General features: G+C 43.8%; 1 protein-coding gene across 7 annotated transcripts in view; it reads right to left on the reverse strand.

Annotated features, from left to right (window-relative positions):
* Positions 1-8,995: 8,995 nt before the first annotated feature.
* TRAPPC9 (trafficking protein particle complex subunit 9) overlaps positions 8,996-16,257 on the reverse strand; it is a 525,236-nt gene continuing 517,974 nt past the window's right edge. For all 7 annotated transcript variants that reach the window (XM_065054500.1, XM_065054503.1, XM_065054502.1 and 4 more), the window contains one exon: positions 8,996-12,265. In XM_065054500.1, coding sequence (XP_064910572.1) covers positions 12,086-12,265 — 180 coding nt within the window. In that variant the 3' untranslated portion in view covers positions 8,996-12,085. The remainder of the gene's footprint in view (positions 12,266-16,257) is intronic.

Raw genomic sequence — 16,257 nt, forward strand, 5'->3', positions numbered from 1 at the left:
CCCCCACTCAGCAATCACAGGTTTCACAAGCTGTGGGCTTTTGTTTGAAATCCCTCATTTCTCTGACATGTTTTTTTGATTTGTGCAGCTCATGTATTGGGTAGGTTGAATAGTTTATTAAGTTTCAGGAGAGTTACACTGCATCCTGATTATATAATTTAGGTTTTTGTTGCAGAACTATACTACGTTTGGGTATTAAACCATCTATTTTCTTCTTTTCTTTTCTTTTATGCCACAGATATGGACACAGGTTATTCCTGGGTGGAGAAACTTTATCACTGCAGACCCAGGCTGTGTTCCTGATCTCACCTGGAGCACGGGGAAAGCTGAAGATCTGTTGACATGGTGGGTGCCGTCACTTGTGTTCCTCTCCCTGGAAAAGTCCCACCCAAGCCCCATTTGTAGTCAGGGAGTGTGGGTCCCTGCTGTAAAGAGATAAGGGGGTGACAGATGACAGGGGACATTTTAGTGGCACCGCAGGCCCGGCAGTTCCTGCCTGGCCCATTAAAGGTCTGTGGGACCTGGCTGGAGGGCTCATCACAGATGGATTTGAGGCTTAGCTGTACAGCTGCTGGGGGAAGCAGCAGCACTGCACTTCAGCAGGATTTCTTTATTATTATTTGATTTGACTTTTTCTTACCTGTAAAAGATTGCTGCAAACACTGAGCTTTTAAATTAAAGGGAGTTAATGAAAGTGTACCTGTGATAACTATTACTCGATCCCTTGTACATTCAACAGTCGCATTAAGATGATTTCTTGTTATCTCTAAATCCATTCCAAAGGCATGTTCGTGCTGTTACAGCCCTCCTGTGCACCATCGCAGGTGCAGGTTTGCTGCCCAGCATGACAGATTGAACAAAAAGGTTGACTGTATTGCTACAGCCCTGACTTGGATTTTTACCCTTTTTCTGAGACACATCAGCTGGGGCTTACCAGGAACCCTGCTCAACATTTCCCTCGGATAAAGTGTGTTCGTGTATCCACATCCCCTGAGCATTCTTAATGCAAATGGAGACTTCACCTAAAATGAGAGGAGATCTTTCTTTTGTCATAGGAATAGCAATGCGGCTTTCAGCTCAGAGTGTGCTGCCTTGTATGAAATGGTATCAAACAAGACAGAAATGGAATATTGTGTTGGTGTAGCCAAGGCTGCTGCAACTACTTCAGTCCCAGGAGCGGATTAGGCAGAGTTTACTAGCAAGGCAGACCACCCAAAATACATTTGGTGCATTGTCAGTCACAGGTAACCCATAAAAAATGTATTTTCATACAGCAGCCACTTCATTTCGATTGAACCAGGCTTTCATCTCTAAGTTCTTCTCCCTGATGCAGCTGGCAAATTTTGCCACTGTTTTGGTTCTGGCTTATTTATCTTGCACATCCAGTTACCGGTAACCAGGTGGGTCACAAGCCAGAGGCCAGATCTGTGACTTCCAGTTTCACTTTGCTGGAGTGAGAAATGAGCAGCTGGTAATTGTTCCTATGGGAGCGGAGACACAGAGGAGGCACAGGAAACCTTCTCCACTTCTCACTGCCACTGTCTGCTACGGAGGGGGTGGTCCGATTCTGATTCATCGATCGTTGCCAATTCACATTGCTTGGCTTTGGGGTGCGGGGGGTTATTTCTTCACAGAGACGGTTGTCAAACACTGGAACAGGCTTCCAAGGGAGGTGGTCAATGCCCCCAACCTGTCAGTGTTTCAGAGGCATTTGGACAATTCCCTTAATAACATGCTTTAACTTTTGGTCAGCCCTGAAGTGGTCTGGCATTTGGACCAGGTGATTGTGGTAGCTCCCTTCCAACTGAAATATTCTATTCTATTCTATTCTATTCTATTCTATTCTATTCTATTCTATTCTATTCTATTCTATTCTATTCTATTCCAGTCTAGTCCAGTCTAGTCTAGTCTAGTCTACTCTACTCTACTCTACTCCATTCCATTCCATTTCATCCCATTCCATTCCATTCCATTCCATTCCATTCCATTCCATTCCATTCCATTCCATTTCCATTCTATATTGTTTTTGTTGGATCCACAAGCACAAGGTGCACAAGGTGAGGGAAGGGCACACTGTTGGACAATGTGCTCCCCTGCTTGAGTTGTCAGGGTTGGTACATACTGCGGCTGCTACCACAGAGCTGGACCAAGTTTAGCTCCAGGGCCTCCTCTCTTAATGTGAATTATAGTATCACCAAGATGGAGACTCAAAAACAGTTAGGAGTCATCTTTATTTCTTTAGGCGGAAGTGAGAAAGAGAGCTGCTGAAATGTTTCTTCATGGGAAAGACTGCAGAGTAAAAATAAACTTTAGGTCAAGCTAAGAGAGGTCATGTGTACATATTTGTGAGGCAGCTGCCTCTTCCTCCTGGGCTCTGTAGGGTGGTCTGAGGAACATTGTCCTCCTAGGCAACCTGAATCTGCCCCCAGATCCCACCCACCTGGACACCAGCAATATTTGGGATGTCCCAAATACGGCAGAGAGACCGAGATCACCACCACTGCTTCAGCTAAGCCATGGAGATGGGGGTAAATGCTGTGCCAGTCTGCAGTGCTAGGACCTGATGTGCCCTTCAGTGTTTAGAAGAGGAGCTGGAAACCACATCACCAGCACCAAGCAGGGAAACGTGGTGTTTAGTGATGCTTAACTTCTTGCTGCACAGCAGTGCTTTGCATTCAGTATTTTACATGTAGCATTGGGACTGCGTATAAAGATACTGTCACTAAGCAACAAAACAAGGATTTTGCAGGAGATAGTAAGGTGATAATAAATCTCCTTTCTTCCACCCTCCTCTTCAATGCACCAAGGTCACCAGAAGCCAGAGTCTTGACCACATGTTTGTCGGGACTAGTGGGAAGACTGATAAGTAAGGGAAGAGAGGGCAACAGTTCAAACCAGATGTCTCAGGTCTGAAGGGAGAGCCCATCCAAGCAGGGGTCTTATTCTCCTCCCAGTGCCTAACCTTGAAATAAGGCAGGCAGCAGAGCAGGGGTGGACAAGCCTTGAGCAGGTGAAGGATGCACTAGAAAACAGAGAGGAGTACTCCATCTAAGCCATGGACCTCAGGATTCTTCCTGACAGCTCCAAATCTAGAAACCAAGGGTTAGGTCAAGCAGACAAAACGGTATGGTGTAGCTGCAGAAAAGAGACACAAAGGGCGAGGGATTGCAAAATAAATAAATCTGATGTTGGAAAAAAATTCCCTGAAATTGAAAACCTAATGAGGCAGGGGGGAAAAATAGGTTTAGAGCCAAGATTTACAACAGAGCCTGGAGCAACAACAGCAAAAAGCAAGGCTAGTGCAGGAGCTTTTTCAGTTTCAACGCAGACGTCTGCCTGGCCTGTGATCTATGCCCAGCATCGTAGCCCTTTGCGCTGCCACCAAAAAGAACCAGCCGACGGCCCCAACGCAATGAGCAGAGGCAAGCTAAACCCCAGTAAGAGTGATGGGTGGCAGATTTCCATTAGCATCCTATATGTGCAAACAGATAGAGCATCACCTCCCAGCTGCCAAAACACTGCCTTATCTACCGTGCAGCAAGGGGTGCGGGGAAAAGAGAGAGGGGAAAATGTGAGTGTGCTCATGCTGTAATGGCTCAAAATGCCTCTCAGTTGAGGGTCTCGTCAGAACAGGCTTACACAAAGCCAAGATAAAGCTGCAGCAGGTTTCCCCCTTCCCCTGGTCATTTGACACCAGTGGTCCCCAGGAGACCTGTATTTCCCCATCGCGTGGTTCCTCGTTGACTTGGCGCATGATGTCCTGGTCACCCGGAAGGTCACTGCGCACCTGGCCAATGGTGTGCACAGTGAAGAGGAAAAATACTGGGAACGAGCTGCAGTCCTGGGATTTGTAGCACAGCTATGCTGAAGAGCCCATGTACAAACCTGCCCTGCATGGAGCTACTCCATGGACAGGGAGGGAAAGGGCTTTGCTCCAGCCATCCTCCAAAGAAACGAGGCCCCCATGCTCATGCTCTTGGTGTGCAGGGGTGTCTCCCTGCATCCTTTCGAACTTTTAGACAAAACTTCATCTGGGACAGAGTAGGAGGATTTATCTCACTTTAATGTATGGTCTGTTAAGTGGATGTCTCCATCTCAGCTAGTCGCTTCAGCCTCTCTTTATAGCCGCTGGCAAAAACTAGGCATTTTGGATTGGAAACATGACTTTTTCGATGCAGGGTGGGTGTTCTCTCTAAGATGCCTTGATTTCTTCCTCACCAAACCTCTTTGTCCCTCGGGATTTCCTGGACAGCATAGATCATAGAATCATAGGATGGTTTGGGTCAGAAGGGACCTTTAAAGGCCATCTAGTCCAAACCCCCTGCCATGAGCAGGATTAGATGACCACTCTGTAAATCTCAACAGCTCATCTTGTGGCTCCTGTTCATACATAGTGGTTTTAAATAAAGAGGCTTGTGTTAATAACATCACTGATCCTTCCCATTGTTCCTCCCAGCAGAGCTCGTGTAACCCCAAGCCTCCAGTATGGACTGATCACAAGCTTTAGAGGACATGATTTTATATTGAAAGCAAGAGCAGCAGCATTTGGACATCTATACAAAAGGGAAAATCTGGTGGACTTACCCAATATTTTTATTGAAAACAATAGCCCAAAGCATTTGCACATACTTCGTCTTACTTTTGGTCTAAATTTACATGCTCATTATTCAAGGCCTTTGTTCTGACACCACACGGAAGAGGCTAATATCTATATACAAGTCAAATACTACAGGCCTGGGCCAAGTCCCTGACATGTCCTCCTCAACAGACTTGTAAAGACACAGCCCTGGCCAGGACTTCAGCCATGTGTGGAAAGACAGGAGCATCTTGTATCTAATAAAAAGAGTCTTGAGGGGCTCAGCCTCTCCAAGGCACTGTAAGCTGGGCTTTACTCCTTTACACCTTCCTCCAGGTTTCCGTTTACACCGCAGACTCCATGGTAGCGAAAGAGAAACCTCCTACCAGGTCTACCTTGTGCTGGGGGTCTGCAATGTCAGCATCTTCTCTGCTAGCATCTTCCACGCAAGAAAATAGCCACAGCTAACAGTAGGGTTTGTTTTAATGAATTAAATTATCCTGTTTAAGTCTCATTCCACATATCTTCTCCTCTGCTCTTTACTTACTTTACACTCACATTACCTTGGCTCTTGTGCTTTCTCCAGGGATCTGCAGACACCCTGGCTGCAAGGTGACATTCTTCTGGGGTGACATCCTTTTGCATCCCTGGCACTCATACCCCCACCCAACACAAAACATATTTGCAGGGAGAGAGAAGCACATCCAAAAGCCACACTCACTCCATTAGCCCTTTTTAGTTCTCAGGAATCTGTGGCCTCTCAAGCCAGAGGGGAGGGAAAAGAAAAATATTATTAAACTGGTGATTTGAGAGTTTTTTTTAAATTATTTTTTTTAGAACAGAAAAGAAGTATGAAAGGGGAAATGTTCTCTGTTTCACACTTCTTAAGGTCACACTTCATATTAAGGTTCCATTTATAAAGAATACATAAATGCTTAATACATGTTTAAGTGATTGATGAATCATTTATTGTATATTGCTATTGAACCGTTGGTCTCTAGAGCTGTGACTTAACCATCTATAATACCTACAGCTGTCATATATACAGCCATCAATAATGTTGGAACACAAAGTATTCATGTGCATAACGTGCTTACCACATCTAACATTTATGAATTGTTTATAAACAATTCATAAATGAAATCTTAATAAACAGACTAACCTATTTTTAATGCCATGACAGTTACATAACCCATTTGGCCTTGATTCATCTTAATTAACTTCGGGCATCTTGTGGAGGTGACTCTGGTTGTAGCCCTGTACCATTTCTTTATGCATTTCTACCCTCCATCCCACTGCTTATTTACCCCTTGGCTGACCCGAAAAGCTCTGCAAATGTGTCTGTGAGGGATGCTGCAACCTCACAAGTTTAAACAGTCTGTGCAATGATCGAGCTGCACATCCATAATCCACTCATGCACATGTATGCACACTAAAGGAAAACACTCCTGCCTTTTCTTTCCCCATTTTAACTCACACTCATCAGATGGGTTCAGCCTGGTGTGGCCCCACAAAAGGGTGAATAAGGCAAGGGAACGGGGTGACAATCACATCTGTGCTTTGAGCTGTTGGGGGAGGAGGTGGTAAGCAGATGATAAACCAGACCATGGCATCACTTCAGCCATCGGCCTGGACCAAAAACATGGGCAGACTTTGGAGAGCAGAAGGGCCCTGTTTCTGACACAGATGAGTGATGACATCCTCACAGCCATTAACAAGATGCTCATTGTTAAACTGTTTCAATAGTTGGCCTGATTTCTTTCTGGCAGTGTCTGTTGTTTTTTCAAACTGAATACATGCTGAAAAGGGGTTGAAATGGCCCTTCTTCAGTCATGATACCAGAGTACATTGAGCCATAACAAATTCTTCTCCTCAGAGGATCCAGCACTCCCCCATCACAAAAGTGCTGCTGTGTTCCCTCACTGTCAAAATACACCTTCCCTTATGCCAAGTAATTCCTGAGAAGTTTCTGGGGAGTTCTCTTGTGGATGTGGAGATGGGGAGGCTGAGATGATGCTGGTGCAGCCTGTGCTGGTACCAGCCCTGGGAAGAGGAACACTTGGAAGAACAACTGCAAGCAGGAGGTGGATGAATGCTGTCTCACCCAGTACATAGCTCCTGGGCACAGCCTTTGGGTATAGCGTGGTTTCCCAAGCAAGTCTATTAATATGATTTATGCCTTCAAGGTTGGTATAGATATACACTGAGAACATAGCGTCCTGGAAGGATCTTATGCACTCCCAGACTCATTGTGTATATCTATCCCCTACATACTAAAATGACAGTGCCTGATTTTGATGACATATCTTCTCCTCATACTGGGGTTCCTGGGAGCCAGTGGTGATGGCCCATGGAACATAATGGGACAGGACCTCAATCTCAGACTCGCAGGTTCACACAGGTTTAGCAAGTTCCCCAGGCAGATGTGTGACTGAATCAGCCACAATCAGTGGGTCTATTAATGTGATTAACTTTAGGCACATGTGTAGATATTTTGCTGAATCAGGAACACAGGGACAATAAGGAATCAATATATGTTAAATGACATGTCACCTACATACAGAACAAATCCCGTTGGTATCACGGGACTGATGCATCATAAATTTAGTAGCCTAACTATCAATCCAGGGAGGTAGTCACGGCCCCAAGCCTGACAGTATTCAAGAAGCGATTGGACTAAACCCTCAGACCCATGATGTCAACTTTGAGTTTGCCGTATGCAGAGACAGGAGTTGGACTTGATCCTTGTGGGCCACTTCCAACTCAGGACATTCTGTGACTCTATAATTCCAACAAGCAACATCAGATGGTAACAAAATAGATAAGGTCTCATTCAACTGAAATATCTCGAGATGCTTTTAAGTGAGAATATGAAAACCAAACTCCAATTTAACAACCAAATTAGGGTTTTAAGCAATTTTTTTGTCTTCCCCAGATGATCAAAGTGTTAGGATAGCTCTGATGGAGATGCAGACGAAGGAGAGAGAAAGGGTCATGTTGATCCTTTCTGTTGGGACCAACCAAAGAAAAGCAGAAGAGCAGCAAGTGGAAGAGTTGGTGAGAAGGATGAGGTCAGAAAGAGAGAGATGAAAAACTGAGAGCTAAAACAGAAAAAGGCTGAACAACCCAAGGACCCTGACCTAAGTCCAAGAAAGGTCTTACCTCCACAGGTAAACATGTATCATTGACTACAGAAAATTGTTCAGATCTGTTTGTCTTCTTTAGGATGAGAGAAAAGGGCCTCAAGTTGTGCCAGGGAAGGTTCAGAGGGTATGAGGAAACATTTATTCATGGAAAGGGGTGTGAAGCAGTGGAACAGGCTGCCCAGGGAAGTGGTGGAGTCATCACCCCTGGAGGTGTTTAAAAGACATGTAGATGAGGTTCTCGGGGACATGGTTTAGTGCTAGATTTAGGTTTTGGATGGACTTGATGATCTAAAGGATCTCTTCCAACCCAAATGATTCTATGATTCTGTGTAAAATGTGTTATTTTTTACAAATCTCTGTGAAGGTGGTAAGTGGAGAAAAGCCTTCAAATCCTACCTGTGCCCAAACAGCCGAATTGCAAGCCCAGCACTCTGGAAGTCATGCTTAACATCCCAGGGAGTTGGTAGATGGCACTGTTCTAATGCATGTAGTGCAAGCAGGATGGATGCACAGTCCCACTTCAGTGAGGAGTCATAGTACCCACATTCAGAAGAGAGCCAGAGAATCCAAGGAAGGGACAGTGTAGCTGTCTGTCACTAATGAGAGCTTAAGATCTTCCAGACTGGGAACCCATACAAAGAAGCCTCAGGACCGCTGGACAGAAGAAGCTCAAACAGGGCTGGACATTAGATGGTGCACACAAAATAAGTGCTTACAATCCCTCTTCCCAGATGCACCACCTCCGTAAGTGGTCCTCCTTCCAGTCTCTGAGCTGTTTCTGTGGAGGATGGAAAGGATGATGGAACCATAGAATAGTTTGGGTTGGAAGGGACCTTCAAAGCTCATCCTTGCCATGAGCAGGGACATCTTCACCCCGATCAGGTTGCTCAGAGCCCTGTTCAACCTTATCTTGAATGTTTCCAGAGACGGGGCATCCACCACCTCTCTGGGCAACCTGAGCCAGTGTTTCATTACCCTTGTCATCAATATCAGGATACTGAGGCACAAGCAACCTTTCACATGAGTGCATATCTCCTCCTACAGCTGACAGTTAATGGACACTGACACAGGAGCCAAACTATGGAATATACATCTTCCATCAGCTCTGAGTTCATATAGGAAGAGAAAGTTTGAGTGAGGCCAAAACTTCAGTTCTAGGGTCTAATACTTTTTCCTTTCAGAGACAGAATGCAACACCAAGAGATACATTATTATTACCAGAAAAATCATACAAGAACACTATAGAATTATAGACAGAAGAGACAGGCAGAGGTGTAAATAATGCAAGGTAAGTATTTATTCAGACAGTTAAATTTACATTACTTATACTTCTCTAATGCATACATATATTGGACCAACATCTGCTCTCAGTAATGGTGATTTAAATTAGGAATGATTTAATTCAACCAAGTTGGATCATATCAGATTTACATCTGTGTAACAATGTGCAGTTTGGCTCATCGTGTTCAAAATAATAGCTGGGTGGTTCAGAGAAATAAAAACAAGTTATTGGTTCCAGAAAAGGAGAGCAGATCAGAAAAGTATCAGCCTTCTTTTCAAGCACTGCAAGGACCAATCCTGACAGCAAGCCCAGTGAAAACGTCCATTAAAAAGAAAACAAAAAATGATGTAGTATTCTCATTTCAAGTACCCCTCACCTTTTCCAAATTACACTGACACTTAAATATACTCCTTCTGGACAAGTCACAAATGATTCCCAGAAGGAAAAATTTCTTGATTTCTTGTGTTTTCTCTCTCTTACCAAGACAAGTAGAAGTGTGAGAAAATCGGGAAAGATATAATAAATGCCAAAAGCAACTAAGCATCAAAGTTGACAAGGGACAGAGTGGTCTACTACATAATGAACAGATAGACCATTAATGGTCAGCTCGCACATAAGGATTTATATTTATGAGCTCATATGGGAGATTTATGATGGCATATTGGAAAACGAGGAAATACGCCACTTGCTTTTGTTATAATAAAATCTGTCCCGGTTCCAACAGCTTCATCAGGCTGTGGATCAGGATCCTTTTCAGGTAAAGGACACAGGAGTGCTGCATCCCAGTACAGGTTTCACAGAACAATATCCTCTGCTCTCAGAGAATGCTCTCAAAAATAAACTAGGAAATTATACCTTAACTGGGTAAACCAAAGCATCCTCACTGAAGCAGCATTTGCTTCCCAATATTTTTGTTTCAAATGCAATGCGATCCGTACAAACCCTTAGCTGTATCCCTGGCATCTGCAGATTACCTGCTGGGAATACTGAATAAAACCCAATTTGGATTTTGCCGCAACAGTGCTATGTAACATAGCCCAGAGACACATGTCTAAAGCAAGCTTTCATGGAGAAGATTAACTGGTTTAATTCCCACTCTCCTGGTATCTTATTTTTCTGTGTATATGCCTATGTAGTGACAGAGAATTCGGCTTCATGGCACAAACTGGTCAACTAAGCTCCACCAACAAAAAAAATGCCCTACTTGGCTGGTTGGACCCTCTTCCCGTGACATTCTTTCCACGGGTGTCTCTGGCCCAGAGCCGCTGTGCAATTCTAAGGAACAGTTTTCTTACTGGACATGGCGTGCTGGCAGCTGACAGAGCAATACATCATTGCAAGTAGATCTTCAATTGGTCTCAAATGTCCACCAGTTTAAGACCAGAGACTTCCACTCTGGCATTCAAAGCTGTGTGCAGAGCCACAGCTCAAGAGCAAACACTGATAACATTGCCACAATATAGGTTTTCAGAGATAATACCCCGCATACAGTGGAAATATAGCTATCATGCTACAGCTATAGTTCCCTCTATTTATAAATATATTTAGGATTAACACATTACAGTCATTTGCAAACATGGAGTTTTGAGCATGGTCTTTCCTATGGAAAACACCAGTCACATCTAAAAGTACAACTGGGGATGGTGCAAGGAGCAAGAATGAGCAAACTGGGTTGGTGCTCCACAGCATGAGCAGGATGGACCAGGTCAGGCGTGAAGTGGTGTGCTCACATTTGGATGAAGCCTAAACAAACAAAAAGAATCTGCAAGGAGGTTGTGCATGTAGATTTAGCACGTATAGAGCTAACCGGAGCAAACTGGAGCACCCCTGCCACATCTTGGTGTATCTACCCCCAAAAGTACGCTGTCACCAAATATAAGAGCTGCAGGCTGTAAATGTAAGAAAAGACTGAGACAGGTTTGAAATATATGGTCCATAAAAGAATATATTAATCATACAACTAAGACATCTCCCTGCTTTACATGGTGTGGATGTAGGTCTCTTTATACAAAACGTTATTCTGAAAGACAACAGGCTAAATTTTCAGTACATTCATCAACTACTTTTATGGCCAGGATTCCACAGCCTTAATTGCCTAATAATTAAACTTAATCATTCTAACAAAAAGAAGAAAGAAAAACAACCGCGTAATCAAACCCAGTCTATTAGCATGAAAAATCTGATAAGGAGAGTTTGCAAAAAACTCACGCAAAGTGTTATTAATGACCAGCTGATTAATTCTGGTGGCTCTTTAAGTGTCTGCAAACGTTTCAAGCAATTGTCATTGTATAAAACAGAACTGTGAAAGCCCAAATTCACAAGCAAGCCCTAGGCAACCCAACAGGTGGCTTATTTCCTTTTTCAAGGACAAAACTCTTTAGGTCTTCATTGCCATCTTTCATTTCTTGTTCATAGATCTACCAAACTAAAGGCAGTGACTTTACTAGGAGCAAGTGGCACTAGGTTCAGGGGAGGAAGAGAATAACTGGAGGCACATTTTCTATTCCTACTTTCAGTAACACAGCAAAAAGCATCACTACTGCTATTTACTACCAAAGACACCAAATACTCCGCAAATAAGTGAAGAAGAACAAACCTGGGAACAAGTCTGAGAGACAACTACATCTCAAGGGTATGTGCCATGGGTCCAGCGTAAGCCAGGAGGCATTTCAAACAGGTATACAGCTCTCGTTGAAAAATGCTAAAACGAGATTATTCAAGCTGGAATTGTGACCCTCAAACACATGGTTAAATTCAGTGCTTTTAAATTCAACCCTCAAGACCCTTTCAAACCCACAGATATCAATAGGGTATATAAAAGTATAATGCATATATTAGCAGTTTCAAAGGCTTTTTTGGAAATAGAGGAAAACTCTAGCATAGTTATAATCTCACTCTCTTTCTCTCTGAAATTAGCTAAAGCAGCTGCCCAAATGACTATCAGCCAATTCAGAAAGTGTTCAGCTGTTCCTCCAAAGTAGAAACTGTGGCCTGGGGTTGGACAGAAACAAGCTGGGGTCAAGCAGAGGATGTGCCAAGCATTTCTGTGCGCTGTGGTTAATCAGACAGCGCACAGTACATTTAGGGCTGAGTTTGGACCATGGGCTCCATAGCCCGGATGTGGACACTAGGAAGGCAGAACCAGGAGAGAGGCAGCTCCTTGCTGCAGTTGTCCTCATGGAATTTGATATTCAGGTAGAAGTCGCCTGTGTAGAGAAAGAGAAGTGCTCCAAAGTACACAGAGTCTTTGGTCGGCTTCACCTGAAAAAGAGAACGTGAAAATCAGTATAATTAAACCAGCAACAAAACAAAATAACTGCACTTTGCAATGCAGTAGTTCCTTCAATTGATCTCAAAGTACTCTAGATTCACATCTCAACGTTGCCTTCTCACGAAAAGGAGCGAAAATCTTGTCCCTGTTCTAGCAATGGTAAAACCAGAGCACTAAAAATGAAATCCTCTGTTATTCTCTCATGCAGCAAGGCTGTGGCACAGCCCAAACCAGGCTCTTCAGGAGCCACTGATGCCAGAACAGAGTTGCTTTAAGGCAGAAGTCACCCAAAATGTCTTGAATATCCAAGAATATCTTTCCTCACATTGCATTTATCAATATCTGTATTAAAGGTCTAAATAATGGCTCTGAATTATTAACACATGGTTAAACACTATTTAACAACTCAGCTATAATAAAATAAGTTCATTTTGACTTATTATTCAGCCAAAATCTGACTGCCAATTCTATCAGGAATCTTTAATATTCACTACTATTGAAACAATTCAGTTTAGTAAGAAACATTCCATGAAAAGTAGCCATTCTGAGTTAACTTGTCCGATGAAATACAGAATTCATGTTAACCATATCTTTACAACAAATAATATATCTTGGTCCATCACTTCAGCAAAACACTTAAATAATTTCTAACTTCAAAATTCCCACGACTGTTCAGCATGTGATAATGTTTGAATTAATATCTATTTATGTTAATATCTGTATATGTTAAATCCGGTTTCAGGGTGCCTGGAAGTCGTTTAGAGTTGCTGCAGATGAAAAAAACAGAATCAGTACAAAGCCATTCTATTGGATGGAATTTATAAAAAAAAACTGCCAGTAGAAAAGACATAATAAAGGGCACCTGATGCTCCTTCGTACTGGTCTTTACTCAATCAAGATCATCTTACCAGTTCCCTTCTGATCTGTGGACTCTGAAACCACCAGTTAATAATATACTCATGGGGTCATCCCCACTTTTACAAGTAGCCCTGTGCCCATATATTTTCTTTTCTATGTGAGTACTCACTGGTAGTGGGCCTTTATTTGTCCATTTCCAAAAAACTCAGTGCCTACCATGTTACAGGATCCAGCGTTGATTCCAAATGAAAGCATCACATGCCACTAGTTAGCTAAGCCAAGACCCAAGCCCAACCACAGCAGAAGCTCTGATGTTGGATCGGCAAGCACTGAGCTGTCCAGATGTTCTGGACTTGATTGTATTCAGGGAGAGAAAATCTTTGCAAGGGGCATCGCTGGGAACCGATGGGACATGAGCACCTGGAGTAGTGATGGAATGTGGCTGAGGCTCTGAGACAGGTTATCAGGATTACTGCCCACTATAAAAAAATTGGTAAACTGGAACATCAACAATGGGGTATTAACTGGGCAAGTGCCTATGGATACCCTTTGCTGAAGGGCATCTTGCTGTTGCATAGGAAGATCAGAACAAAGATGGTGACTAAACCACAGTGGGGAAAAGAAGAGAGACAAACCACTAGAAAAAGTTTCCAGGAGTGTGGGGCACAGCAAGAAGACTCCAGAGGGATGAAAATTGCCTGTCAACACCTCCAGTGAGGAATGTTCTCTGTAGCTTTCAGGTGTGAGGAGAACAAGCTGTTTCATTCGGTTTTCTCCTATACTAGGTTTTTCTATACATGCACCCCATATAGTCCTCTGGAGCATCAGGCTTCTTTGCTGAACCTCCCTAAATTGCTCCTCCTGCATAGAGGCGTGGCTGTCCATAAGCAGCAACATCACCAGAGCTGGCAGAGCCCACATTCGCTGCGGCTTTGGTGCTGAGCACTTTTGCTGACCTACAGAAAACTTGTATCAGCATCATATCATTCACATGAGCGACCAGTACAGCCACAGCTGTTCTCCTGACCCCTGTCCTTGGCATCTCCCCTCCTCACTGGGTAGAAGTTCTTGCCCTCTGGCATTGCATCTGGACATGCACAACAACATCAAGCAGTATCCCCTCTTGCTTTCTTCCCCTCCTCCCGGGGCTGCCTGCCTTATTTCCACGTCACTGGAACAGATGTGTACTTGCATCCAGAGGACGACAGAGGCAGGCACTAATGCAAGCAATGGGTGGAGGCAAACAGCAAATCAAGCCTCCTCAGGACTCATGACGAAGCTCTTAAGGACATGGTTTAGTTCTAGATTTAGGTTATGGTTGGACTCGATCTTGAGCGACTTTTCCAACCTTAATGATTCTATGATTCTATACTATTTTCAAGCTCGCAGTCCATTTTTTACAAATCTAGCTGCACCATGAAGAAATATCTGTAACAGCACTGATCATAGGCCTTGACAGGCAGGAAGGTGGCTTCAGGCACATTGGGATAAACACAGTCTTTTCACTCATTTGAAGTTCTGACTACATGGCTGCTGGTTACTCCTGCCTTCACAGCACAGGTCTCTGCACCAGTCATCATCTTTTTCATCAAAAGTGAGAAGACTCGGCGAGGAAGGTAGTGGTATGTGCCCAGTTCTGTCTGCTGCCCATCTGCCTATGCACAGTATACACAGACCAGACACCAGTGCTCATGGTTTGGGGTCTATCCACATCTGCATGACCGCTTGTACAACCACTTCAACATTTGTGGTTTGAGGAAGAAACAGGGAAGCAAAAGTAGCTTGAAACCTCTGCACTCTTGAGATGAAAGTGGCTCTGCAGAAGTTACAAGAAGTTTCTTCCAAAATAACTTTGGGAAGTCAGGCTGTCCCTCTAGTGAGGCTGTTTACAAACATTCCCAGAAGACCACAAGTACATCTGCAACATTCAGGTCAGTGAAGGGCCAGGTCCAAACCAACAAGTATACTGGGCACAGGGCTAATTTTAAGGTTAAACCACCTACTTCTAGGTGTCTCCCTGCACATAAGGTATCTAAGTTCCTACTACAGAAAGAAGACACCTATTTAATTCAGCCAGTGGAGTAAACACACAGTGGTCTACCTGGCAAGCCTACAGAGTCAGGATACAGTTGCCTAAACATAGGTACCTCATGACATTTGGTATGACCTAAGTCACTGAGACATCTTTAAAGGGCTAGCAAGATCTGCAGGATGATTTATAGGATTTTTGGCAGTAGGTGGAGGCCAAGTGGGATGCCCACAGCACCTAAATGATAGTAGACAACTACCACTAGGCAACAGAACCTCACCCCTGGTGTCTATGTTGGCATTAGCCAGGTTCTACTGGATGAAGACTCCATCTCCATTGACTAATGGGAGCTTAGCTGACCAGCATCCATGGTAACACCTATTCATTCAGATGTCTCAGTCTGGAACTGAATGCATCCAAATGCCTGTAAAGTGGATGTCCACATCTGAGCCGGCTGTTGAACACACAAGGATTCATCTGATCAAATGTAGAATGAGGTAAGATTTCCCCTAAACTCCATCAACCTCGATGACCAGCTCTCCACTGCCCATGAGGGGAGCTCAGGGTGACTTGTTCTGATGTCTACACAAGTCAGACATTTCCTGCTGTAGATGACAGTACCCACCATCCCACTGATTGCAATGCACGATCCAGCTAACCCATGAGAAACACGAAGATCACATACTTGTGTCCGATCCAGACCAAATTTGTATTGTTTGATCGAGCAGCACACCACCTGGATACTTGCTTATACATTGTGCCAACCTGGGGTGCCATTGAGTTGAGTCAGGCAAAAGAGATTCCACTAAAATTCCACCAAATCCTTCGCATGGCAACCAAAGATGGGAAGTTTCTACCCTAGAAAAGCATGACTGAGGAATCATGAAAAAAATGCCCACATTACTCCTCTGTTCCACTGAGACAGAAGAAAAATGAAGTTTCTAGCTCCAGCCTCATCCTTCCCCGATTCAGGTTACCATGTGGGACTGAGATTGCTTAGAACTAATTACTACTTATTTATACTGCTGTAGTACTTAGGGAGCTCAGTTGGAGATTAGGGCTAGTGCCAGCTACTGTTCGCTGCCCCAAAGAGTT

This window comes from Columba livia, chromosome 2 (genome assembly GCF_036013475.1).
Source record: "Columba livia isolate bColLiv1 breed racing homer chromosome 2, bColLiv1.pat.W.v2, whole genome shotgun sequence".
Taxonomy (NCBI): Eukaryota; Metazoa; Chordata; class Aves; order Columbiformes; family Columbidae; genus Columba; species Columba livia.